Genomic DNA, 26,594 nt, shown 5'->3' with positions numbered 1-26,594 from the left:
TCCCCTCAAAATAACTCAACACACAGCCATTAATGTCTAAACCGCTGGCAACAAAAGTGAGTACACCCCTAAGTGAAAATGTCCAAATTGGGCCCAAAGTGTCAATATTTTGTGTGGCCAGCATTATTTTCCAGCACTGCCTTAACCCTCTTGGGCATGGAGTTCACCAGAGCTTCACAGGTTTCCACTGGAGTCCTCTTCCACTCCTCCATGATGACATCACAGAGCTGGTGGATGTTAGAGCCCTTGTGCTCCTCCACCTTCCGTTTGAGGATGCCCCACAGATGCTCAATAGGGTTTAGGTCTGGAAACATGCTTGGCCAGCATGTCTTCACCCTCACCCTCAGTCGATCACCTTCACCCTCAGCTTCTTTAGCAAGGCAGTGGTGGTCTTGGAGGTGTGTTTGGGGTTGTTATCATGCTGGAATATTGCATACTGATCATGTTCTGCTTCAGTATGTCACAGTACATGTTGGCACTCATGGTTCCCTCAGTGAACTGTAGCTCCCCAGTGCCGGCAGCACTCATGCAGCCCCAGACCATGACACTCCCACCACCATGCTTGACTGTAGGCAAGACACACTTGTCTTTGTACTCCTCACCTGGTTGACACCACACACGCTTCACACCATCTGAACCAAATAAGTTTATCTTGGCCTCATCAGACCACAGGACATGGTTCCAGTAATCCATGTCCTTAGTCTGCTTGTCTTCAGCAAACTGTCTGCAGGCTTTCTTGTGCATCATCTTTAGAAGAGGCTTCCTTCTGGGACGACAGCCATGCAGACCAATTTGATGCAGTGTGCGGCGTATGGTCTGAGCACTGACAGACTGACCCCCCACCCCTTCAACCTCTGCAGCAATGCTGGCAGCACTCGTACGTCTATTTCCCAAACACAACCTCTGGATATGACGCTGAGCACGTGCACTCAACTTCTTTGGTGGACCATGGCGAGGCCTGTTCTGAATGGAACTGTCCTGTTAAACCGCTGTATGGTCTTGGCCACCGTGCTGCAGCTCAGTGTCAGGGTCTCGGCAATCTTCTTATAGCCTAGGCCATCTTTATGTAGAGCAACAATTCTTTTTTTCAGATCCTCAGAGAGTTCTTTACCATGAGGTGCCATGTTGAATTTCCAGTGACCAGTATGAGGGAGTGTGAGAGCGATGACACCAAATTTAACACACCTGCTCCCCATTCACACCTGAGACCTTGTACCACTGACAAGTCACATGACACCGGCCAGGGAAAATGACTAATTGGGCCCAATTCTCTACAATAAAACTATTTCTAATATATAAATAATGTAAGTAGTTTCTTTTCGTTATTCATGTCATTTTTACTCGTTCTTTTAAGGGGTGCCGATAATTCTGGAGCAGGGTTTTCCCAACCGCTTTGTCCCATTCCGTCTCCCCCTGTATTCCAGCGAATGCACTTCCCTAAATATATCATTTTGGCATATATACTGGTTTTTACATTAAGCAAAGAAACAAAAACAAACAGGGTTCGATTTTGAATCATTTTATTTTCAAGTAGGAAAAAAATAAAATAAAATCAGACTGTCGCTGACAGGTTTATTGCAGCGTTGCATAATTAATCAAACCGTGTTCAAAATATCCTTTAATTACCGTTTAAGGCCGAGAGTCTTACCGTCTCTCGCTGCTGAGAATCGGATGTTTGTCCATACGTAAACACGCAAAAGTCACGCAGAACGTTAAAAGTCCACCGCGACTCTAAAGACTGAGAACTCGTGAAAAGGGGAAGAGGAAACGTTTCCTTCGCTTTACCCGAGCTCGTCGTCACGGCGGATTATCTCTGCACTTTAACTGAAGATCCCATTAGGTTTGTCTGTGGATTAGCGAGGAAATGAAATGCCCAACCCTTAATCTGTAAACTCTAGGCGCACCGGGACTTGACGATCGTAGATAAAGTGAAGCAAAAAAAAACAACCCAAAAACGTTTGAAACTTGTTGTATAATGGCATAAAAACGTTACGAGCGCGTCAGGCTGTGTACAGTGACGTTAGCAGCAGCAGGTTTGTTTTTTGTTTTTGCACGGTGAAAGCTTTAAAACTTTTTTTTTTTAAAAAAAAAAGAGAAAAAACATTTTTTAAAAAATTGTAAGGAATCCACGAGGGACGGATGTGTGTGGGGAGGAAAAAAAGTTTTGTTTCTGTTCATAAATCTGTACACGTCCAAACAGCTGAAAACATTTTAAAGGTGCGGTTTGTAATTTTAAAGAGTGCTTCTGAACCCGTGCTCATCACGTCGCTTCGAGATACTGTAATCCACGACGTTTCCACGTAATAGATCGGGATCGTTTCTTTGTTTAATGCTTCTGTTGTTAGTTTTTCCGGCCCTGAAATGACCTCCGTCGCCTTTTTTGAATGAATTTTTCTTTTCTTCATCGAATAAGCCGTGTATATATATATATATATACACACACACACACACACACACACACACGTTAGAGCGTGTGGGGTCGATTAGGGTAAGGGGGAGTTTTGTCACTGTGTTTATTGTAACTTTTACTGTAAATTCACATTTCAGTATTCGACGTTACAAACGGCATCTTTAAAAAGACCTACGCGTGATCTTGTTTTTTTTTGTTGTTTTTTTTCTTCTTTTTTTTTAAACCCTGCATTTAAAAAGTTCACCTCTGAGCATTTTATGTATCACGAAATCTGAAGTGAAAGCACATAATTACAGACAAACAAATATATATACACGCATTTGCAAATATGTACTATACAGATTAAATTAATAAATAAATAAATAAATATGAAAAGAAAAGAAAAAAAAAATCAGAAGATCAGCATATAATAAATATTTTTCACAGATTCATCTCCAGATGAGAATTATATGGACAGCTACTGTATGGTTTCAAGACCAATAATAATAATAATAATAATAATAATAATAATAATAAAACAGTAAAAGTTTTTTTTCTACAGGAATAAGGGATGGCTAAAAGCACCAAACGCTTCTGCGGCCTCGTTTATAAACGCTGCGTACGCATAAAACTGTCCTCAAAAAGCATTAAAGCATTTTCATCATGGAAGCGTGTGTGAAATTCTGAGACTGGTGGAAAAGTAAGGAACTGAAAAGGAAATCTGAAAAACTGATATTTACAGACAGGAGCTAAGATGTCCGTCTAAATGGACACATCAGTGGACGCCATGTTGAGGCAAAAAAGTGGAACTTCTCCTGTTCTTGCCCATCCATCCATCACTATATCCATCCATCCATCCATCCATCCATCCATCCATCAGTATATCCATCCATCCATCCATCACTATATCCATCCATCCATCCATCCATCCATCCATCCATCCATCACTATATCCATCCATCCATCCATCCATCACTATATCCATCCATCCATCCATCCATCCATCACTATATCCATCCATCCATCCATCCATCACTATATCCATCCATCCATCCATCCATCCATCACTATATCCATCCATCCATCCATCCATCCATCCATCCATCACTATATCCATCCATCCATCCATCCATCCATCACTATATCCATCCATCCATCACTATATCCATCCATCCATCCATCACTATATCCATCCATCCATCACTATATCCATCCATCCATCATTATATCCATCCATCCATCCATCCATCCATCATTATATCCATCCATCCATCACTATATCCATCCATCCATCATTATATCCATCCATCCATCCATCCATCCATCATTATATCCATCCATCCATCACTATATCCATCCATCCATCCATCCATCCATCCATCACTATATCCATCCATCCATCCATCCATCCATCACTATATCCATCCATCCATCCATCCATCCATCACTATATCCATCCATCCATCCATCACTATATCCATCCATCCATCCATCCATCCATCCATCACTATATCCATCCATCCATCCATCAATCAGTATATCCATCCATCCATCCATCCATCAATCAGTATATCCATCCATCCATCCATCCATCCATCAGTCAATCAGTATATCCAACCATCTATCAGTATATCCATCCATCAGTCAATCAGTATATCCATCCATCCATCAGTATATCCATCCATCAGTCAATCACTATATCCATCCATCCATCCATCCATCAATCAGTCATTCAGTATATCCATCCATCTATCCATCCATCCATCAGTATATCCATCCATAAATCAATCAGTCATTCAGTATATCCATCCATCCATCCATCCATCACTATATCCATCCATCCATCAATCAGTCAATCAGTATATCCATCCATCCATCCGTATATCCATCCATCCATCCATCCATCAGTATATCCATCCATCCATCCATCCATCCATCCATCCATTCAAGATTCACCTTCTTGTGCATTCTGTGCAGCTTTTCAGCTCAGCACGGTTGTACAGAGGTTATTTATCTCCACCGTGTGCGTAATTATTTTGCTATAACTATTCTCCCGTGTCGTTTTGATGTGTCAGTAAATAAATTTCAATGCGTTCATTTAATTTATCATGAGTCGCAAACTCTTCGTTAGGCAACTGTACTTTAAAAAATGTTTTTTTGCTGTTCTGTTCGTTAGGATATTGCTATAGGAACTGCTGTTATCAAGTAGGTTTCATTCATAATGTTTCCTAGTAAGCCCAGTGCTGGCTGGAACTGACTGTTTTGTGCGTGCGCAAAGTTTTCTAAACCCCGAGGCCCTGATTGACACACGTTCATTAAAAGCTATTAAAAAAACAAACAAACAACAAAACAAAAAAAAAAACCAACCACACAGTGAACTACGGGTTCTCTAAATTATAAAAGTGTAACGTCAGTGCCGGTAGAAATCCTAGCTAGTTTTGAGAGAGGTTCGGAATGACTCGAAGCGATTATTTAAAATCTAAAACGATTCACGTCCGCTAGTCGTCGCTAGGAACAGGAAACGAGCCACGTCTCGGGTTGAGACGGTAAAACGTGTGAAATTTCGTTAACGAGAGAACGGACAGTGCAGAGAGTGCAGGTGACGCGAGTTCGGACGGGTCCGAACCGCCGCTGGCATTTAAAGAGACGGATACAGAAAAGAGCACGAGATCACCCCTGGGAGGAAGCTACGTGTACATACTGAAAACGCTCTGTGATTTCTCCTCGACGTTTATAGGTACAGCGAGAAAGAGAGAGAGAGAGAGAGAGGGGTACGGATGAGTCACATCTCTCTCTTTCAGAACTTTTTGGGCCCCCAGGCGGACGTCTGTTTCGGCGCCACACCAGAGCCGAATGTAGGGAAGTCCTCAGCGCTGCTCATGTCAGGTGCCTGGACACACACACACACACACACACACACACACACACACACACACTTAATGATCAGAATGTCGACACAAACTCTTAAAACAACTAGAAATGGCCTAGGATCTACATTTCCAACACTTTTACCCTAAAAAAGGCCAGGATTTATGAATATGCATGATTATGCAAATTAGAAGAAACCGCCTCCAACGTCTCATTTCAGTATTAAAATCTCAATTTGCGTCGGAATCTTTTCACTGATTTATTAAACATCAGCCGATCCCGCGTTACCATAACAACCAAGACGTGCAATTATCCCGGGACGATTATGAACGGAAATTCATATTAATTCTTAACGAATCGGTTATTAATTGGTTCGTCTGCGTTAAGAATAAAAGGCGTGCGGATAACGGCGATTAGTTTCCGATAACAGCACATAGCGAAGTGTTTCGTTCCTCTTATACCAGACACACACACACACACACACACACACACACGACGTGATGTTCCGACGCTCATCAGGGAGTGTTAGGTGAGTTATCCCATTACTGTGAACAAGCCGTTACTATAGGAACGATGACGTATCGGAACGAGCGCGTTAATTTAATAAACTGTCAGGAAACGGATCGGCTCCATCTGACCAGATCACCTTGCTGCTGCCCGGGACGTTCCAAGGGGCGTCTCTGACGACAAAGCCTTTAGCTGGGCCTCGGCCGTCCTCGTCTCCGCCTCCTCCTCCTCCCACAAACCGGGACGGAGGTTTCATATAGGCAGCCAACGTTTCCGTCTCAGTCACGCTCAACATCTGAGTCACACACACACACACACACACACACACAGGTAATGACAGAAACGTTAAATGAACAGGTCACTAAACCCGAAGGTTCTGCGTTATGTTAGTATCTCCGACTCACATATTCCTCTTCCAGGTTGAGGAGATGGTCGACGGCTTTATCGACGTTCTCCGGCAGGCCTGTGACCGTCACTCTGTCGGGGTCGTCCGAGCCTGGCTGAGGAAACCTGGTGTCTACCTGGAAAACGCATGAAACGGATCGAGATAGAGAAACCCTGACAGAATGGGAGGTATAGACATTCCGGCGTTGCCAAATCCTCCATCGAACTGCTCCACCCTCTTCCAAACGAGTTTATTCTCTTATTTATTCTCTTATATTCTTTATTATTAGGTTTGTTTCAGTAACGTGTTTTATGATCGAAAACGCTGCACTTTTATATTCTATCTAAAGATACGGATGGGCTACGGATCCGAAAGGCCGTCCGTGCAGGCTTACGCACTTTAAACTCCTCCATGAGTCTGCGGATGGCCTTGCCGCGAGCTCCGATGATGCGTGCGTGGACCCGGTGATCCAGCCGGACGTCCTCGCTCACCATCTCCTGCAGCTCGGCGACCATCTGCTCTATCGCCGCCTTGGCCTCCTCCACGTTCCGCTCGTAACCCCAGATCACTATGGCGTCCTGAGAAAAGGAGAAAGGTGAGGAGGTTTCCCGAGCCGGAACACGACACGGTGAAAACTCGTACGCACCTGCCGCTCGTCGCTCTTGTCGGGGAACTGCACGCTGACGTCGTGTTCTTTGCGGATCTGCGAGATCACGGCTCCTTTACGGCCGATGATTTTGGGGTGGTATTTAGGGTCGACCGAGAGGGTCACCTTGTAGCTCCGTAAGGCCTGTGAGGTGTGAATCGCACACTGTATACAGGTGCGTCTCAAAAAATTCGAATATTGTGGAAAAGTTCATTTTTTCTGTGAATTTAATTGAAAAAGTGGAACTTTCATATATTCTAGATTCGTGATACATAAAGTGAAATATTTCGAGCCTTTGTTTGTTTTAATCTCGATGATTACGGCGTACAGCTCACGGACATCAAATATCCAGTCTCTCAAATTCTTAGAATAAGGGATTTATAATACAGAAATGTCGACCTTCTGAAAAGTGTGGTAATTTATGCGCTGATACTCGGTCGGGGTTTTAATCCTCTTGCAGGAATGACTGCATCAGTGCGGCGTGGCGTGGAGGCGATCCGCCTGAGGCACTGCTGAGGTGTTCTGGAAGCCCAGGTCGCTTTGATAGCGGTCTTCAGCTCGTCTGTATCGTCGGGTCTGGTGTCTCTCGTAGATTCCCTATGGGGTTCGGGTCAGGCGAGTCGGCTGGACGATCGAGCACAGTAATACCACGGTCAGTAAACCAGTTACTAGAAGTTTTGGCACTGTGGGCAGGTGCAGAGTCCTGCTGGAAAAGGAAATCAGCATCTCCATAAAGCTCGTCAGCAGATGGAAGCATGAAGCTCCCGAAAATCTCCTGCATCGACTCTCGACTTGAGAAAACACAGTGGACCAACACCAGCAGATGACATGGCAACCCAAATCATCACCGACTGTGGAAACTTCACTCTGGACTTCAAGCAGCTCGGATTCTGTTCCTCTCCACTCTTCCTCCAGACTCTGGAACCTTGATTTCCAAATGAAACGCAACGTTTACTTCCATCTTCCCTGTGACTGTGCTTGTGTTCTGAACCAGACTGAGAGATTAAAGCCTCGGGAAACCTTCGCAGGTGTTTGGAGTTAATTCCCTGATTAGAGTCTTCTCAGGACGACATTTCTGCATTATAAATTCTTCATTCTAATATTTTGAGATACCGGATTTTTGATTTCTGTGAGTCGTAAGCCGTATTCATCGAGATTAAAAAAAAAAAAAGGCTTGAAATATTTCACTTTATGCGTAATGAATCTAGAATACATGAAAGTTCCACTTTTTGAATTAATTTACGGAAAATCAGAACTTTTTGAGATGCACCTGTATGCATATGTTAGAGATACTGAATTCGGAGCAGTAGATTAAACTGTTAAACACATCATGACTATTGATTTGTGAAAACAAAATGGCCGAATTCTTCATTATTAATAAATTTTTAAAAAGGGCAAATGAAAAAAACGGTGCGTGTTTATTACAGAATAAAGATGGTACGATGCCACTTTTTCTTCCTCGCCGATATAGATACCCATGTGATTTGTGCTACTACTCTGTGTTGCGCTCCCTTTACCCGCTCCTCCTGCTCTGCCTGGAGCTCCTTGACTCTGCACATCAGCGCCTGCTTGGCTCTCGCCACGCTGACCTCCTGCCCCATGACCTTTATCACGTCAGACTGCTGCTCAGCCTGAGGAACCCAGATGTTCACCTGCGTAGAGCCGATCGCGTCAGATCGCATCTCCACCTGTCCTAAGTACTGAACATTCACCTCTGATGATAAGGTCTGTGTCAGACCTACAGCACCGCACCTCGTAGTCCTCCATCATCTTCCTGATCCCGGCTCCTTTCTGGCCGATGATGTAGCCGTGCAGGTCATAAGGCACCTCCACGTCAACCGTCACAGGAACCAGCGCCTGGAGAAGCAGGACGAGAAGATGCTGCTATAAGACATTCGAATTCAGCGAGGTAATAACGGACGCCGATAAATCGTTCGTTTCCTCACTAGCAGGGCCGATCGTGCCGGCTCGCACTTCTCCGCGCGACCCGTCATGATGATGATGTCACATTTCCGAGCCACGGAGTCCGTCTTCTCTGGGCTGGTGCCGTTGTTCTCCGCTGGAGACGTTTCCTGAGCTGGACACCAAACATACATACGGTGAGACATACAGAGTTACTATAGAAACGAGAAGATGTTAGAACGAGCGCGTTACTCGAAACCCGCGAGCTGACCAATCAGAGAGAGAGAGAGAGAGAGAGAGAGAGAGAGAGAGAGAGAGAGAGAGAGAGACACACACCTGCTGTTTCCTCTCTCTCTGGGAATTTGATCTGGACCTCGTGGTCTCGAGTGATCTGCTGGATCCTGCAGCCTTTGGGCCCCATCATGGCTCTGTGGAAGCGCTGAGGAATCACCACCTCCACACTCACCTGAGACTCCTGCTCATAACACACACACACACACACACACAGTGATTTTATCTCTGGTTCTATTTCGCTGTGTTATGTCTCTATATTATAAAGCCTCACGTTTCTTGAGAAGTGTCAGGATAAGATAAACCGCAGTTAGAAGTTCTTTTTTTCTCCCAGTTGAAGGTAGGACCTAGTTGTGAAGGTGTGAGTGCTGGGGAGGGGGAACTGAAGAAACGTTGCACCACGTGCTCCACAGGAATCATGTGAATACATCAATATGTGTGGCCGTTTTATGATTTATTAATCATCAAAACCATGCAATAACTCTACGTCCGCATGTAAGCATTATTCTACGTGCATATTTATAAATAAAGACCCTCCGCCTGGCTTTTCCTGATGCTCACCAGATCCTGAATGATCTCCTGGATGCGCTTCTTAGCAGCATCCACACACTCTCGGGCTCCTTTCAGAGTGATGCAGTCGCTGTGCGTTCCTGTACGAGGGAAACTAACGGCGACGCCACCGTACTCCTCCGTTAACTCCCTCAGCACCTGGCCTCGCCGACAAACAAAATGGCGGTGATGCCGAGGGTCCACGACCATACTGTCCTCTATCACGTCCTCCTGTAGAGATACAGAGACAGAGGCGGTGATATAGACAGGCCGTGTGTGTGTGTGTGTGTGTGTGTGTGTGTGTGTGTGTTTCAGAGCAGTACCAGGTTTTTAATGAGGCTCTCCAGCTCTTTCTGAGCGAGCAGCACTGCTTCCTCTCGGCCCATGATAGTGATACGCTCCTGCTCTGGTTCGTCAGGCGAAGGGAAGATGATGCGAGCTCCAGTCCGGTCACGTACTCGCCGAATGTTCGCCCCTCCTCGGCCAATCAGGAACTTGTGGTACTCGGGCTTGGCCTGCAGGTCTACTGAGAAATTGTTGACTTGCTGGAGGACAAAGACCAGAGAGATCAGGTTATATATCTATCCAATGCAGTATTTTTCCCCCCTAAAGCATATTAGGGAAACGTTTGTGATTATCAGAGTAATCATATGAACCGGGACCTCTCTTTTTTATTTTTCTGGCTGCCAACAGCCAGTCAGATCACAGATAAGCAGACAAACGAATAGAAATGGAGAGGAGGCGGGACTTAGTGCAAGCCTGGTTCAGTAAGCTACTGGTACTGGTACTGAATTACTTAAAAGAAATTTTTAATCTTTTAATATTTTTTCTTTTTTTCTTTCAGCACTCACCAGGAAACAAATGGTTAGCACAAGCTATTGAGAGCGAGAGAGAGAGAGAGAGAGAGAGAGAGAGAGAGAGAGAGGGAAACAAGTGCAAGACAAGAACGAAAGAAAGAAAGAGACACGAGAGACAAGAGACAGATAATAAGAAAAAAAAGAGAGAAACAATGAAAAAGAGATGAGAGAAAGAAAGAAAAATGAATGAGAGACGAGAAAAAGAAACGAACAGTTAAACAAAAGAAAAAAAGAAAGAGGACAATACAGAAAGAAAGGAAGACAGATGCGAGATAGAAACCAGAAAGAAAGAGAGACACGAGACAGACAAGAGAGAGATAATAAGAACGAGAGAGAAAGAAAGAAAAATGTTGAGACGAGAAAGAAGGAAAGAAAAAAAAGAAAGAAATGAGAGACAGGAAAGAAATAGACGAAAGAAAGAAAGAAAGAAAGAAAAAGCTGAGAGACAGACGAGAGAAAGAAAAAGAATTCGGAAAGAAAGAAAGATGAGACCGACAAGAGAAAGAAAAACAATTAGGAAAGGAAGGAAGGAAAGAAAGAAAGAAGTAGGGTAGACTGATGAAGTAAAATAGACAAAAGAAAGAAAGAAAGCAAAATAAATGAGACATGAAGAAGAAAGAAATAATGAAACCAAAGAAAAAAGAAAGACAGACTGATTTAGAAAGAACTAGACGAAAGAAAGAAAGAAAGAAAAAGCTGAGAGACAGACGAGAGAAAGAAAAAGAATTCGGAAAGAAAGAAAGATGAGACCGACAAGAGAAAGAAAAACAATTCGGAAAGGAAGGGAGGAAAGAAAGAAATATGATAGACTGATAAAGAAAAATAGACAAAAGAAAGAAAGAAAGCAAAATAAATGAGACAAGAAAAAGAAAACGATGAAACAAAAGGAAAAAGAAAGGCTGATTAAGAAAAACAGACGACAGAAAGAAAGAAAGATGAGGCAGACAAGAGAAAGAAAAAGAGTTCGGTAGGAAGGAAAGAAGGAAAGAAAGATGATAGACTGATCAACAAAAAATAGGCAAGCGAAAGAAAGAAAGAACGACAGAAAGGAAGAGCGAGTGACCTCCGGTGAAAGGCAGCGGAAAGGAAAGCGTGTAAATGGACGCCGCCGTGTCTCTCCTCACCTTCTCCTCCGCGAGCTGCAGTAGCTGTTTCTTGGCTCTCTCCACCTCTCCTGCAGGCCCACGGATGGTCACCCTGTCCACCCCTGAGCCCTCAGCGGGGAAGTGAATGTGAACGCCTCCACACTCCTCCATCACGGAGCGCACCAGACACCCCTTCGACCCGATCAGAGAGTTGTGCAGCTTGGCCGGGATGGTCACCTCCGTTTCCTTCAGATTGGCCTGGAGGACGTGACACAACGCGTGAGTGACCGGGCTTCAGCTCACGTCTCTACTCATATTATGGACTACTCATCAAAAACGCCATTCGTTCTGTTCTTCTCTTTCTTTATCGCTTTCTCTCTCTGTTCTTTTTCTCACCAGGTCTCTCTGTATGGCGAGGATGCGCTCCCGCGCTGCCTCACAGTTACTCCTCTTCCCTGTGATCACGATCGTCTCTGAGTCGCTGTTCTCCGTGGGGAGGTCGATCTTCGTGTTGGTCTCTTCACGGATCTGCAAGGAATCGCCGCACATTTTATCACCCAAGACGTGAGATATGAAGCGCTTGGACACGTGCTGTTAGAGCAAAATAATCAACGGACGCTTGAGTGTCACAGCTACTCTCACCACCCTCTATCACCATGGCTTATTCTTCAGCAGTCTGTCAGCAAGGTACAGTTTTTATCGATGAATAAATCACGTCCTACTTTTTCATCTATTCGTCCACTTGCGTTTAACGTTGCGGAACAAGTTAGATCGGGTTATCTCACGTAATGTAAATGAAATAACTTTTTATGCCTGCGCCATAACCGGAAATCATCCGCACTTGTGAAGTGACCGAACCACAATGACCGACACACGTTATAGGATATACACTTACACAACCACGTTATAACACTTAAAAAGAGCTCTTCGGTTGCTTTCAAATGACATCAGCACGACGCCGCTGAGATCTACCGTGCCCGAGAAAGGGGTCGCGTAAGACGGTCGCTTTAGCCGACTTTGGAGCTCTACGTACATTTACAATGACATCTCAGGCGCGCTACAGGGCTCGCTATGTTTCAATTGATCCTTTTCAAAGTCCCCGGGTCAGACGCTTTATTTATGCGATCACGTTTTTGGACATTTTATAAACGTATCTGTTTATTTTTAAGATACGGTCAACCTGTAGTACATTTTGTTTATGTTATTAAACCTCTGTTCGTAGCCATTTTTAAAAAAAAAAAAATTAATTCGTTTTATACGGACAAAAACGCACATTGTTTTGCGCCGTTTATAAATCAGAGATTAAAAAAAAAAGAAAAGTCTTTTCAGCCATCTTTTTTTTTTTTTCATCCGATATATTCTGAGAATCCGACTGAATCGAAATCACGATCGAGCCGGTATCGCGAACCGAATCGTGACCAGAGTGTTTCGTCACCTCGCCTCTAATAAACGATACGCTTTACTACACAGTAAACCAGTTAAAGTGATCCAAACCGTCACTTTTCACGTTTTACTCACCTTTTTGATGTTGGCGCCGCCTTTGCCGATGATATTTTTGTGAAACTGCTTAAATATGGGAACTGATATCGAGTAGCTGCTTTCAACCTGATAAATAAATGAATAAAAACACACACACACACACACACACACACACACAACAAAACGATAACGAGATTATCTTGGCTGATGAAATCAGTTCTGTTATAAAGAAAATAAACCTTGTCCAATAGTGTGTAATCATGTAAAGCAGATTTAGCGTAAATCCCATAAACACTCTTATCAGATAAACACTGGATTTTAGCCCAATAAGGACGTTCACCATTAATCTGAATTTTACTTATTTATTTATTTACTTACTCATTTATTTATTTATTTATTTTCATTGGTGCACATATGCACAAGATAAAGCCGTTCAAGAGGGACTTGTTCGCAGCCAGTAACCCTGAGTCGATTGTTCCTTCAGACTGAAAAGGATATGGATGTGAAAATATATTGTGTGCAGTAAAAAAACAAAAACAAAAAAACAAGAGAGCCTTTACCAGCAATATTTTGCTACCTAGATGTGTGCTGGTTATAGGAAAACAAGCATCAGTGGTGTGGTGTGATGAAGCGGAGTCACTGTTACCGCACCGAAGTTGATTATTTTCCCATGACAGCACATCCTGAAAGCCTTTTATTCCTTTTATACCACAGACACTTGCTAAAGACTACATTTTTATATTTATTAAAGAGCAACAACGTCACGGCTTTATACTATATATATATATATATATATATATATATAAGGGAAAAGAAACGTTACAGGGAGCAAAAAAAGAAGGAAGATCACGTTATATTTAAAAGTGCTTTACTGGGCTAGTAACAGTATTTTCTTTGCTTCAGTCGGTGTGATTTCAAGAAATTATAACCTAAACCTAAACATTTTCAAAATGGCTACAGGAAGATCTGACGTTATAGCTGCTATAGCTGGGTTTTATAAAAAAATAAAAAAATACTTTCTGTGTAGGAGGATGCTCTGAAAATGTTAAAAATAAATATGCTTCTGGTGAAATGCAGTCTTTGGATTTATTAATATCTTAGAGTCCCTATAAGCAGAGTCGGCTATCATATGAAAAGAGCGTTGTTTAATTGAGCGTCATTTAATTTAGTTTCCAAACGAAGGGGGTGGGGAACCCTGGAGCACGGACGTAAAAATATATTTTCTAATCCCTGTTTTCTTATTTATTTATTAATTTTTAAAAAAAAATCTATTTATTCAGTTACTTTAAGTGTTTTAAGCTCAGGACACTTCTCCTCCCCACCAGCAGAGGTCACAATCATCAGAATACTAACGCGACCTTTTAAATGCACTTCCTGGTTACTTGACTGTACACGCACATGCTTGTCACAGACTCTGCAAAGTTTGAGTAAGTTCTGAGTTTATTCTTCTCTGATCGCCCTGCCATAGATTCCTCTTGAAGATTTGATTATGTTTGATTTTGTTTATGACGTTCGCCAGCCTTAACCTTTACGATACTGGATTCTGATTTCAACTTGAGCTGTAGTGAAAATCAAAAATACCAAGTAGTTTTATTTCTTTAATACCCCAGCGATTTGGCACTGATTTGGAAGAGAAAAAAAAAGGTCGATTGAAACATACTGAGCTCTGTAGTAGTGCCTGAGGTATCATTTTAACTGCAAATAGAGCTCCAAAGTCGGCTAAAATGACCGTGTTCCGCAATCCCTTTAATGAAATAGTTTATATCCGTTTATAGTCAAATTTAACTCTGGGGAATGTCCACAAAACACTTCTGTTAGATTCATTTATCACATACGTTATAGCAGCTATAACCAGTCCTTCCCTCGATCTGTTTTTTCTCTTGCTTGCTTTCGAGGCTAATAAAAAAATTGCAGCTTGTCACGTTAAAAACAAACAAACATGACTGTTAGAAAGTGCTAACACCGGAGACTCCTTCCACGAATGAGCGTCTTCGAATGGGAATCTTCAATTCACCAACAATTAAACTGCAGTTACTATAGAAACAATAACGTGTTAGACCGAGTGCATTAAAATAACCCTGTAGTTAAACGAATCTACTAAAACACATCAGATTACTGACTCGTATGTCCTCAGATTATTTAGTATTTTGGAAAAGCACTTGTACAGGAAAGATTTGAAGCACGGACAAAGTGCAGGGATTCGTACCAGCTCGACCAGGAGTTTCTGGAGAAACTTGGCACACTTCTCCACCTCGTTCTTGGGCCCACGGAGCTGCACGATGTCGCTTTTCTGAGACTGGTCAGGAAATGTAATGATGACCTGCAGAAACAGCGCACATCACTGTCATTTCTTTATCACATCATCTTTCTCAGGTAGATTCCTCATTCTGCTGCACCAATACTAGACTTGGTTTTGTTTTGCTTTTGGTGGACGATGAAAGAAAAGAGAAAAATGTTAAATGCGTAAATGTTTAAAGGCTAAATCAGTAAAACATTAAAACAGTGCTAAGCGTTAGAGCGTTGCTATGCTAATTATAATAATAATAATAATTAGATTATAAAGAGCGGAATGTCAAGCCAACATACTGTATTTACATTAACTGGCTTTGTATTTACGATAACTGGCTCCAGGAGACAAAAATCCAATCCAATCAGAATCCAATCGTTCACGATAGATTAGACTCAGTGATTGGTGGTAATACCTCAGGAAACTTGTCTCGCACTTCTTTGATCCTCTCTCCCTTTTGGCCGATGATGGTGCGGTGAAACTTCTGCTCTATGATCAGGTCTTTGGTGCGCTCGTTTTCCTGAGGAGGCACAAATGAACCCACTTACACCATCACGCCAGATATTTCCGCACTAAAAAAGGTCCTGGATGACCCGAGTTGCTCATTTCCTGCTTTAAAGAACTGTTTCTAAACCTGAAATAATCATAAAGGCACATTAAGTAAGATTTGTGGAAAAATGTTGTTTTTGTTTTTTTTTTTTTTACTCATTGAGCCATTTCCACCTATGTACACAAAGCTCCGCCCCAAAACTTATGGTGGATCTACTAGAGTTAGCATGCTAACTTTTAGAGTTATCATTAGCAAGGCCTATCATGACATCATGTTCAAGCTCACTCAGACATTCAGCTGCTTCTTAAATTACAACGCTGTAAAACGTGCAACTTCTGAAAGGGAGTTGGGGTCGTGTCTATAACATGATTGACATTCTGGACCAGGTTTCCAAACTGGGGTTTTTTCAGCTACTTAATACATTTGCTGTGAGACGATAGCTTTGACTATTTAAAAAATAGATATATTTTTGAGCATTTCTACAGAATTTTTAACATTATTTGTGTTAACAAGAAATGAAAAATATTGCCTATCGCACCTTTAAAGATGCCTTGAAATAATTTATTTGCTGTTTATCCATGTTGCTGTGTTTGGGCATGATTCTTTTGATGTAATGATTTTACGTTACAGTTGATATTTTTTCCAGCCCAGAAAAAAATTGCACCCCACCAACAACTTTGGAGGGGGAAAAAAAAATTTACAAACTGCTCCTTTAATGCGTCTAATCTACATAATCCCTCAGGTGATGTGTCCAGAGTTAAAGGCTTGTCGTATATAGAGTTTATAGGCGTAACTCCAGCCTCACCATGCGCTGGGCCATGTCCATCAGTTCCCGGCGAGCCCGCTGCACTCCCTGAGGGTCGCCCTCGATGCGGACCAGCCCGCAGCGATCCGAGTCCTGAGGAATCCGCACCGACACTTTGTACAGCTCCTTGATCCGGTTTACTGAAAGATGATTTCATTCGTTACGCCGTGTTAACGATCGACCGGTACTTCATTACTCCTGCATCTTTATTATTATTTACAATGACCACTATACTATTTTAAACTCCTCCTTTTTTTTTTCAAAAGATACTCACTATTTGCCCCGTTCTTGCCGATGAGGTGTCTATGAAAACGCTGGTCAATATTAATTTCTGTGTAGTCCATCCTCGACATCTGAGAACAGTGAAATAACTTTATTCGTGCTAGCCAAAAATGTACGGGTTTATCTATAAGGCGGTATTGACGTGAATATAGTCATTATTTTACCTAAAATAGAAGTATGCATATAATATTTGTAGAATTCCTCAATTCTGATTGGTCAGAAGGTGTTGATGTAATTACTTTTCTATACCAGCACCTCTGACAATAGTGCATCTGCACATCAAAGATTTATATTCATATTATTAATAATAATAATAATTAAAGATAAACAAGTTTTCTGTAAGGAGAGGTTTATTTAACAGTTATGGAAGGAGTCTCCAGTGTCAGAGGTAAAGCTGGAGCTTTATGTTTTCTGACAGCGTTTTTGTCTTAGAGAGAGAGAGAGAGAGAGAGCAAATGAGAAGCTGGTGAAGGAAATGACTGTTTATCTGCTAACACCGATAAAAAGTACGATATGTCGCACTTTATTATATATATATATTAAAAAAAAAACTATAACTGTTGGAAATTGCTGTGGTAGAAGAGGAATAAAACACCTCAGGGCATGCTGTTATGGGAAAATAATCAACTGTGTGGTGGTTACAATGACTCCGCTTCATCACACCGTCCCATCGCTGATTATTTTCCTATAACAGCATCACGTAAAGTGTTTTATTCCTTTGTTTAACTTCAAAAGAAACTACTAATACGGCTGGGTAACATTACTACACCTCCACCTGCATTAAAATAGCACAGTCTATGAATATGCATGATATGCAAATTGGAAACACCACCACCTGCTCCGATTATTCCACCTCTAACTCTTTCCCTGTAGCTTGTTTATGCTGTTACAAAAAGGTCTCGTTGTCACAAGATATAGATATATATATATAATGTATGTATGTATGTAGTTTTATTATTATTTTTTGACAGTTTTTGTAACGCTAGCACGAAGTTACCTAGCTAGTTATCTTTGAAACCAAACCATCCCAAGAAGCAAACCAAACTGCACACTGAACCCACGACATCATGTATAAAAAAAAAAAAAAAAGTATTTAAAAAAAAAATAAAAAAATTCTCTGACCAGATCGTTAATAATCTCCTGTATTTGGGCCCGAGCTTGCTCCACTTCCTCAGTCGGGCCTTCCAGAACGATCCGCTCTTCTCCGTCTGTAAACTCGATGTGCACCTGTCCACAGGTAACATTCAAAACCTCACCACTTTGACTTGGGGTAATTTTACGTCTTTAGGTAAGCGTTTCCTGCCGTACCCTGGGGAGCTGCTGCGTGATGCGTCCGATGTTTTGTCCTTTCTTTCCTATGATGAATCGATGAAGCCAGGCTGGTGCGGTCACTTCCAATGCCATCGCACTCTTAGCCTGGAGAAACACACACACACACACACACACACACATAACACACTGCACATACTTGGCAAAACAAAGCCTTCGCAGCTCCTTGCTCTCACCTTGGCGTACACCTGCGTCAGGGCAGGTCCCAGTTTGTCCGGTTCTCCTCTGAGGATAATGCTCTCAGAGCTGGAGTCTAGCGGGGGCATCTCGACCGACACCCCGGTGCTCTCCATGATCTCCTGCAGACTGTTGCCCTTTGGTCCGATGATGTATTTATGCTGAGACTTCTTCACTTCCACAGAGATGGTCGTCGTTTTCCGTTTCTAGACGGACAAACACGTGTCACTCTCCGAGCCCGTAGTGTGCACGGGTTACCGTAAAAACAAACCTCACCTTCTCCTCGTAGATGGCGCGGATGCGTGTGATCGCCATGGCGACCGCTTCCTTCTCCCCAGTGATGACGATCTCGTCCTTAAGCAGGCTGGGAGGCGGGATGCTGATGCGCGCGCCTGTCTCTTGGCTCAGCTCCTGGACCAGTCGGTTGTACGCGCCGGCGATGAAGGGATGAAAGACTTTCTCCAGAGACAGACGCTCCACTGCACGCTTGTCCTGAAAGAGTATTACACACCCTACCGGTCAAAAGTTTGTGGACACTCGACTGAAATGTTTCTCATGATCCGAAGGTGTGTGAGTAAACGTGTGAAATCGGTGTCGTAGACAAAAATATAATCGTGCCGTAAAGAAATCTATATTGGATGGAAACGTGCCACATTCCGAACTAGATAGCAAACTAGGGCTGATAATAATAATAATAATAATAATAATAATAATAATAATAATAATGTAGATATTGTGATAAACACATGACTTTGTAAACTTTTACATATTAAAAACTTTCCAGTGTTAAACATTTATTCATTTTTAATGGAATGCATTAGCAACTAGGAATGCCTAGTTTAATACTCGGACCTGTTCTGCAGAGATGAGCAGAATCTCGTGCCGGGCTTTCTCGATGCCCTCTTTGGTACCGGTGATGCGTATGTTAGCGTTCGGGTCGTCGGGACGGGGAATAGCGATCTTGGTGGCTGTTTTCAGTTCCAGCTCTTGTAATTTCTCTCCGTTTTTCCCAATCACGAAGCGATGGTGCTCCTTCGGAATGATGACCGTTGCCGAAGCCTACGGTACGTACGTGAACACGTTTAGACAAAAACATAAAAAAAGATAAAAGCCGTGTAAAATAAAAAGAAGTAAGAAGGAACGTCAGGTTATGGTCACCTGAGTCTGGAGTCGAGCCACGATTTCCTTCCGAGCCTTCATGACCGAGTCGAGCTTCCCGGTCACCATGATGGAGAGGCCTTGGTCTTTAGCCAGAGAGAGCTCGATGTGAGCGCCGGTCTTCTGCATGATATCCAAGCACACTTTCGCCTCTTCTCCTTCCCCGAACTGGCTGTTGTCCTTGTATCGGCGCTCCTCCGACGGCACGTGGAACACCTAAAACGCGAGCAGAGCGGTCAAGCGAAGAAAACGACACGCCACTGTTCTGAAAGTCTATTAAATTCCTGTTCAGAACCTGCGTGATGACGGAAGCTTTAATGGGTCGGATTTTGCTCCAAGCTCCCGCTGGATCTCCTGATCTGTCCCCCGGAGCACCTTTCTCCGGCAACGGAGGGAAGGCTTCCAGGTAGGTAGGAATGTACGCCTCATCCTCCGAAACACCACCTGCAGAGGAGTCCAAAAGGAAAAACCGTTAGCGTGAACGCAGTGGAAAGTGTGCAATATCTCTGATTTCATTATGACCGTTTGATTTGATTTAAAGCCAGTTTGGTGAATACATTTCTATCTATTTATTTATTTCTTTTAAAGCATATGTAATCGCCGCATGTTACGGGTGGGACGATATTATCGTCATTTCTACGATACACGATATCGCGATAGGACGTACCGATCTTTTAAACATCAAATCGGACTCGTTTACTTAGCTTCTAATCAAATCTATTTTTGAAATGATCTATTCAAGGTATTACGACACGTACGATCACGGTCGCAATAATATCGCGATACCGATATTACATCGTCGTATCGCTCCCATCCCTACGGCGTACGCCGTTAAACAGCCAAGACGTGTTTCCGACGTTCCTTCGGGCTTCTCCGCTAACAAATAATAAAAGCTACAGTACAGCTACAAGCTCTTCAGCGTGCAAATCATCAGACGGTTACCCCAAAAGACGACGTTTTGTTTAGTAGCGATATTTTATTGACGCATACGTAGTGTCATAATAAGTCTGCATGTGTAAAAATAAATAAATAAATAAATAATAATTTAAAATTTGAGAAACTGAAAGCAGAAATTATAATCAGAACCTTCTAATATATAAAAAAAAAATTGCCGCTATCAATTTTTAGTGTCCACTGAAAATGTCCACTGAAACCACACACGGTAACTTCGTGTCTAAATCGTCACACGTGAAGCGTGTTCGCGCAAAACTTTTCAACCTTACGTGTTCGACGTCTTGTAGCTTCGGAGCGAAACTAACTGTTTTATCGATTGTGGGCGTGGCCTGTCTTTTTTCTTTCCCTCCCCTCAATGAGAAGCTAGAATTTATCGCCTACAGCTAGCTATACGATTTCCGCATGTTAAAACGGATTCAAGTTTGATGTCGCGTGTCACGTTCTCGGCTTTGTGCTAGTTTCCTCGGCTGATTATTAACTACGTACGCTACGTACGCTAGCCGGCGATTTTCGTTACGTCTTTCCGAGCGTTGTTTTTCTCATACAAGTTGAACGACAGGTCGTAGATCTTACCCAGCGATGAGTTGAAACCGGGGGGGGGGGAGAAGAAACGTTACATCACGCGCGTTCGAGGAATCGTTCGAGACGATCGTTTGGATATTCCGCTGTTTATTTATTTCGCTAACTTGCCTGGAATCTTGCGATTCTTCGTTGCCGGATGCTTTCTTGGTCGTTAGTGTGAACGTATAGACGGGTAACAAAGCGAAGCTGTCTCAGTGATCGAGCCCATTTTGGACAAATTTTAGAAATGACATTTCAGAAATACCTTATTATTATTATTATTATTTTAGCAATCTCCTAGTTTATTTTCTGTTCAATATAAAGTGGTCTAAAGAGAAAACGGTGATATTCTCCTCGTTCACGGTGCGCGAGACAGAAACGTCGAGACTCTCACCTTACCGACGGCATGAAAGCCATCGTTACTAGAGTACCTGAGATCTGCGTGTCCTTCAGCCCACTACGGTGCTCGGCAAAACTCTCCTGAGTCAACACAGCCACCGAGCTCATGTTACAAGAGTTGATCCGCTTTCCCGCTGAGAGACAGGTGTGGAGGGGGAGAGAGAGAGAGAGAAAGAACGAGAGAACAACAATAATACCTTGTGTTATAATGTCATTATTTTGCCACGGATGCTTTTGCCTTGTAATTTACATTTTTTTTCTCTCAATTCTACCTCTAGGTCCTCAATAGGTCCTCCTAATCCTTAGTATGTGATTTCTGAGATTTAAAACAAACAAGAAATAAATGTCTTCGCTGCTGGATAGTCGCTGTGGTGTAAGAGGAATAAAACGCTTCAGGGCGTGCTGCCGTAGGAAAGTTATCGACTTTGTTGTAGTAACAGCGACTCGGCGTTGATTATTTTCCTATAACGACGTGTAGGGATGTGTTTATTAATCATCAATATCTATGTATTAAGGACATAAAGTATTTATGGATGAAATCTACAGATCTGTATAAACATCTTAAAGTCTGACACGACCTTTTACATTTTTTTTTTTTTTTACGATTATCTTATGCCTTCTTTATGATCAATCGGTAGAAACGAGGACAATTTATCTCCCGACGTATTAAAGGTTACAGAGAACCATTTGTGGGTGGTTAAAGAAAGGACACCTACTCGATAACTGCTCGAATGGAAAAACGTAGAAACGTTTCATTTCATTATTTTTTTGAACGCGTCGCAGCGTTACGGAATTTATTTACATCTTCAGATTTGTTGGAAATATCCTGCTACTAAAAAACCAACAAACAACAAAAAAAACACTAAAGATTGTCATGTGTAAGCTAGTTGTTTGTTTTATTTGTTTGTTTTTTTTTTAAAAAAAATGAATGAACTGCAAACGACAAATGTTTCGTTGATATTTTTTATTTGACGTCGTAACAAAGGGTTTAAGATGAAAAAAGCAGCTGTACAATTATCTACTCGTTCCTGACGATTCCCTCCATGCCCGCGTTACCTAAAAAAAGGTCACGTTTTAAGAGTGTAAACTCATCCACATACCTGCAAAAGGTCGAAAACCAGAGAGTCCGTCCAGAAGGGTGCTACGGTAAGCTCTTCAGTGCTGGTCGGCGTTTTCAGTCCTGCGATCAACAGCACAGGTTAAAACAGACGCCTGAACGTACGGCGAGAGCCGAGATCTCTACCTGCTCTCGGTGTAAACACACACACACACACACACACACACACACACACACACACAAAGCAAATAGCACCCTGAGGGTGAGCAGAAACAGGGTGGAGACACGGCGCTGTCCTACGGGACGCAATGCTCACAGTGGTGCTATGGATAGCTTTGGCGTTACACACCAGGGATATAACCCGTGTGTGTGTGTGTGTGTGTGTGTGTGTCAGAAAGCAGCAAAAAAGAAAAAAGCTGCCAGTGATGAAATCAGATATCTTAGTCAGTCCACTAGGCAGCAAAGGTTATGGATGTGGATCAAAAACATCACTTCCCATCATGCAGTTTAAAAAAGAAAAAAAATTGGCATAAATAAAACGCGCATCAATTTAGGTTAGTATCTTCAGGATTCATCCACATCTGTGTACTTTATTAGGGCTGTAACGATACACCGTGAAACGATGCGCAAAGACGGTCACTTTAGCCGACGTCGGAGCTCTATTTGTGGTTAAAATGACGCCCCAGGCACTGCTACGGAGCTCGTTATGTTTCCAGCGATCGTTTTCAAAGTCCCCTCTATCACGAAACGACTGTTTATAGATTATATAACGTCAGTCAGAACACGAACTAACTTGTTTCACGTTTAGACGTTGAATATAATTATTAATAAGTATGATGTTGCGTTTAGGTGACATATAATAAAGATATGAAAGCTCATGTGTTTTATATCAGTATTTTTGTTCACTCAGGACCGCCAAATATTATCTTCGGTTTTGAAGAACACTGTAAGCTCCGCCCACTTCACAACGACGCTAAGTCTCGTATCACCGAAAAGCTTGTTTCTTCATATAAATAAATGTCCGTTTACGTGTCGTTATGATTTTCTATTTCCTTTATAACTAGTTTTTTCCTTAATCAGTTTTTTCTTTCGGTTTTTTCCGTAGTTTATGACCTGCGTGAAATTTTACACGTCCTGTCCAGAATTAGAAATATATAAATATATAAACCGGGAGGAATTCCTTAAAATGTTGATCATTTTCCGATTAAATACTTTAATAAACACTTCAGTTCCAACTCTGACACACTACAAAAAAAAATTTGTACAAAAATGTTTTGGTTTGTTCATACAGACATGAATATTTAAACAGACCAGACCTCATTTGCATAAATCAGTGCAAATTGTTTAAAACTATATCGTGTTCCGTGATACTTTTTGTCTATTTCACATAAAATTCTCGCCCCTTTTAACAATATTATTATTAAGAGCATCTACAAAGTGAAATAGGTACTTTAAATAACAATAAAAAGAATCATCCAAAGAGTAGATTTATTGGGTCTTATTATGTATGCAAAGTTATGTATACTTATTCAAATGAAGCCTCATTTGCATAACAAAGGTTTATGTTACAATACGATAGAATAATTTTAAAAAAAAGTATCAGAAATCAAACGGTTCAGTTCATTTAAGTGATTGTAGATAAGAAGATGAGCGTTTTGTTTGTAAATAAATATATGTTTTAATAGAAGTAACCAGTGTGTTAGCAATGCTAAGGCATCACTGGCTAGCTAGCTAAGAATCCTTAAAATTATGAGGGGATGGGATCTGAATAAAAGAAAATAAACGGTTGTTTTCTGTGGCTTTAAAATAAGCAATAAAAGAAACCGCTTGTTAAAGTTGTTATCGTGTAAAACACCGACTATGTTAGCATAGCAACAGCTAGCGCGCTAGCATGTAATCAGCTACATTATAGCTCACGCGCTGCCGCTATAATCGTTTTCCTTCATGGATTAATTCACCGCTCGGACTGAAAAATACAGATATTAACCGTGTTTAATTGTACATCTTTATATAAAGCAGGAATTCTTAGCTAACCTAATCAGACGAGAAGAAGAGTCGCTTGTGTCGTTTTTGACAGCTGACAGTGTAAACACTGAGACTGATTCACTCCGCCGAGAGTCGGTTCTTCAAACGATGGTTCATAGAAATCGAATAGCGATTCGAACCCAATATTCGACTCTTTTTCTTTCCCCGTGTAAAGGTTTGGCTTACTTCTTTTGTGTTTTTGTGTTTTTGTTTTTGCTCGTTTCTTTGTAAATAAACAAATAAATAAATAAATAATTTAATCAATCCTATGACTAATCCTATTATTCTTTGTTTCATCAGTAATTTATACATTTGTTTAATTATTATTTTATTGTGTTTATACGGTATAGCTTAAATATTTGTGACTCAGTGAAGAGGTTTGATGTCCGAGTGATGATTATCTAATGTTATCTTTTTTTTTTTTTTTTTTTTTTTTTAAGTTTGTAAATATTTTTATTAATTTATTTATGGAATTATTAAATTGTTTTATACTGTGTTTGTGTTATATATATATATATATATATATATATATATATATATATATATATATATATATATATATATATATATATATATATATATATATAAAATGGTTGTAAATATATGTACATTTGATCATTTAATATTTAAGTAAAAAGACTTTGGCTACCCAGTGAAGCACTTTGTATTGTTACACGTAACATACCCCCCCCCCTTTTTTTTTGCACATTCCTGTACAAATATCTTATTATTTCTTACTCATTTCTGATTTTTTATTTAGTTAGTTAAAGAGGAGTAGGCCATGTTTTCATTCATTGCAGGTTATATACCGTATATAACTATGTATGTGACAAATAAAAATCTTGAAGCTTTTCCTTATCTAACTAATCATGCACCATATCAAATACTAATATTCAATTCAGTTCAATTCATTATTTATCAACAAGTAAAGGAAAACATACAAACATATATTATGAACAATAAACGTTATTTAAAAACATACAAACTTTCATTCCTATGCTTCCAAAAGCAGGAAAAATACCTTGTATCACTTAATGTAATATTATTTAAGACCATTATGATAGCTACTATTTTTTTTTTTTAAATCACTTAATCGACACATGAAATTAAACATATAATTCCTAAAGACAGCCTACAGAGTGGGTACGTTATTACATACAAACATTTGCCTTGCACTTGTCCACCTCGGGAGATTCAGCAAAATAAAAGTTTATTTGATGTAATTAATGAATAACACACCTGTTTCCTCACCATTTTTCGCACTCTTTAATTTAATTTAATTTTTTTTCTTTTCTTTTAAGTAGCCAATTTTACAAATAAAACAGTCTTTAAACTGCATTGCACTTCAATGCCTTATTTTATTTTTTCTGGACCGGCTTATTTGACTTATATACCTACTTTACATTTACATAACCTTTATCTGACATGACAGTTCACAGTGGCTTTAGATCGGACATCTCACTATTTCTAAATCAGACAAAAAAAAACATTTCTGAGCTTATCCCTATACTGTTTCAGAAAATACAATCGTTGAAAATAAACCAACAAAATTGTTGAAAATAGACTAAAAAATAATAAAAACGGTGCAACAAATGATTCCCCAAATAGGGGGCGCTGCGGTGTCAATAAACCTCCTGCTTTCCGTACTACAGTGATGGCCTCACGTAGATTCAGGAAGTGATTACCTCCGGAAGTGACGTCTGATAAAACGTATAATTTGGAACTGAAATATTGTTAAATAACAGAATATTTCCCTTCAGAACCTTAATATCACCTACAACTATGGAGCGCATAGTGTTTTTTTTTGTTAAAAGAGCAATTAAAAAAAATCTGAAATAGATGAAATAACTCTTAGATCATTATAATAATTTCCCCATGAGTCATGTGCAATGTCATGAGTAATGTTTTCTTCATTAACTGAATGGAGTAATATTCAAATGAACAGGGCAAGCTGTGAGATCCTGATCCGGAGTCCACTTCCGCCACAACACCAGTGATGATGCAACCATACAGAGAGAGAGAGAGAGAGAGAGAGAGAGAGAGAGACTGACT

At 41.1% G+C, this 26,594-nt stretch overlaps 1 protein-coding gene across 1 annotated transcript; it reads right to left on the bottom strand.

Moving 5' to 3' along the window:
• Positions 1-1,503: 1,503 nt before the first annotated feature.
• Positions 1,504-24,639, bottom strand: hdlbpb (high density lipoprotein binding protein b). The gene is made up of 28 exons (XM_053639288.1): positions 24,552-24,639; positions 22,561-22,640; positions 21,493-21,594; positions 19,842-19,990; positions 19,547-19,762; positions 19,241-19,447; positions 18,665-18,880; positions 18,388-18,594; positions 18,191-18,298; positions 18,005-18,109; positions 16,875-16,953; positions 16,601-16,740; positions 15,661-15,765; positions 15,165-15,278; positions 12,998-13,084; positions 11,876-12,007; positions 11,519-11,737; positions 9,861-10,082; positions 9,550-9,768; positions 9,034-9,172; positions 8,742-8,872; positions 8,548-8,652; positions 8,313-8,447; positions 6,796-6,939; positions 6,548-6,727; positions 6,169-6,285; positions 5,904-6,059; positions 1,504-5,279 (listed from the first exon to the last, which is right to left on the bottom strand). The coding sequence occupies exons 3-28, from the start codon at positions 21,566-21,568 to the stop codon at positions 5,187-5,189; spliced, it is 3,801 nt and encodes a 1,266-aa protein (XP_053495263.1). The 5' UTR covers positions 21,569-21,594; positions 22,561-22,640; positions 24,552-24,639; the 3' UTR covers positions 1,504-5,186.
• Between the last annotated feature and the right edge of the window lie 1,955 nt (positions 24,640-26,594).

Source organism: Ictalurus furcatus, chromosome 13, assembly GCF_023375685.1.
Source record: "Ictalurus furcatus strain D&B chromosome 13, Billie_1.0, whole genome shotgun sequence".
In the NCBI taxonomy this organism is placed as follows: domain Eukaryota; kingdom Metazoa; phylum Chordata; class Actinopteri; order Siluriformes; family Ictaluridae; genus Ictalurus; species Ictalurus furcatus.
Note: the sequence above shows the minus strand (reverse complement) of the source record. Positions and strands in the feature narration are given on the sequence as shown.

What these genes read in the sequence shown, in the direction of transcription:
- hdlbpb (XM_053639288.1), bottom strand. Translation starts at nt 21,568, where the DNA reads ATGAGCTCGGTGGCTGTGTTGACTCAGGAGAGTTTTGCCGAGCACCGT. An exon ending in AAGCTTCCGTCATCACGCAG is followed by an intron (nt 19,763 to 19,841) that starts GTTCTGAACAGG and finishes CTCGCGTTTTAG; the next exon opens with GTGTTCCACGTGCCGTCGGA. An exon ending in TCAACCTGGAAGAGGAATAT is followed by an intron (nt 6,060 to 6,168) that starts GTGAGTCGGAGA and finishes TGTGTGACTCAG; the next exon opens with ATGTTGAGCGTGACTGAGAC.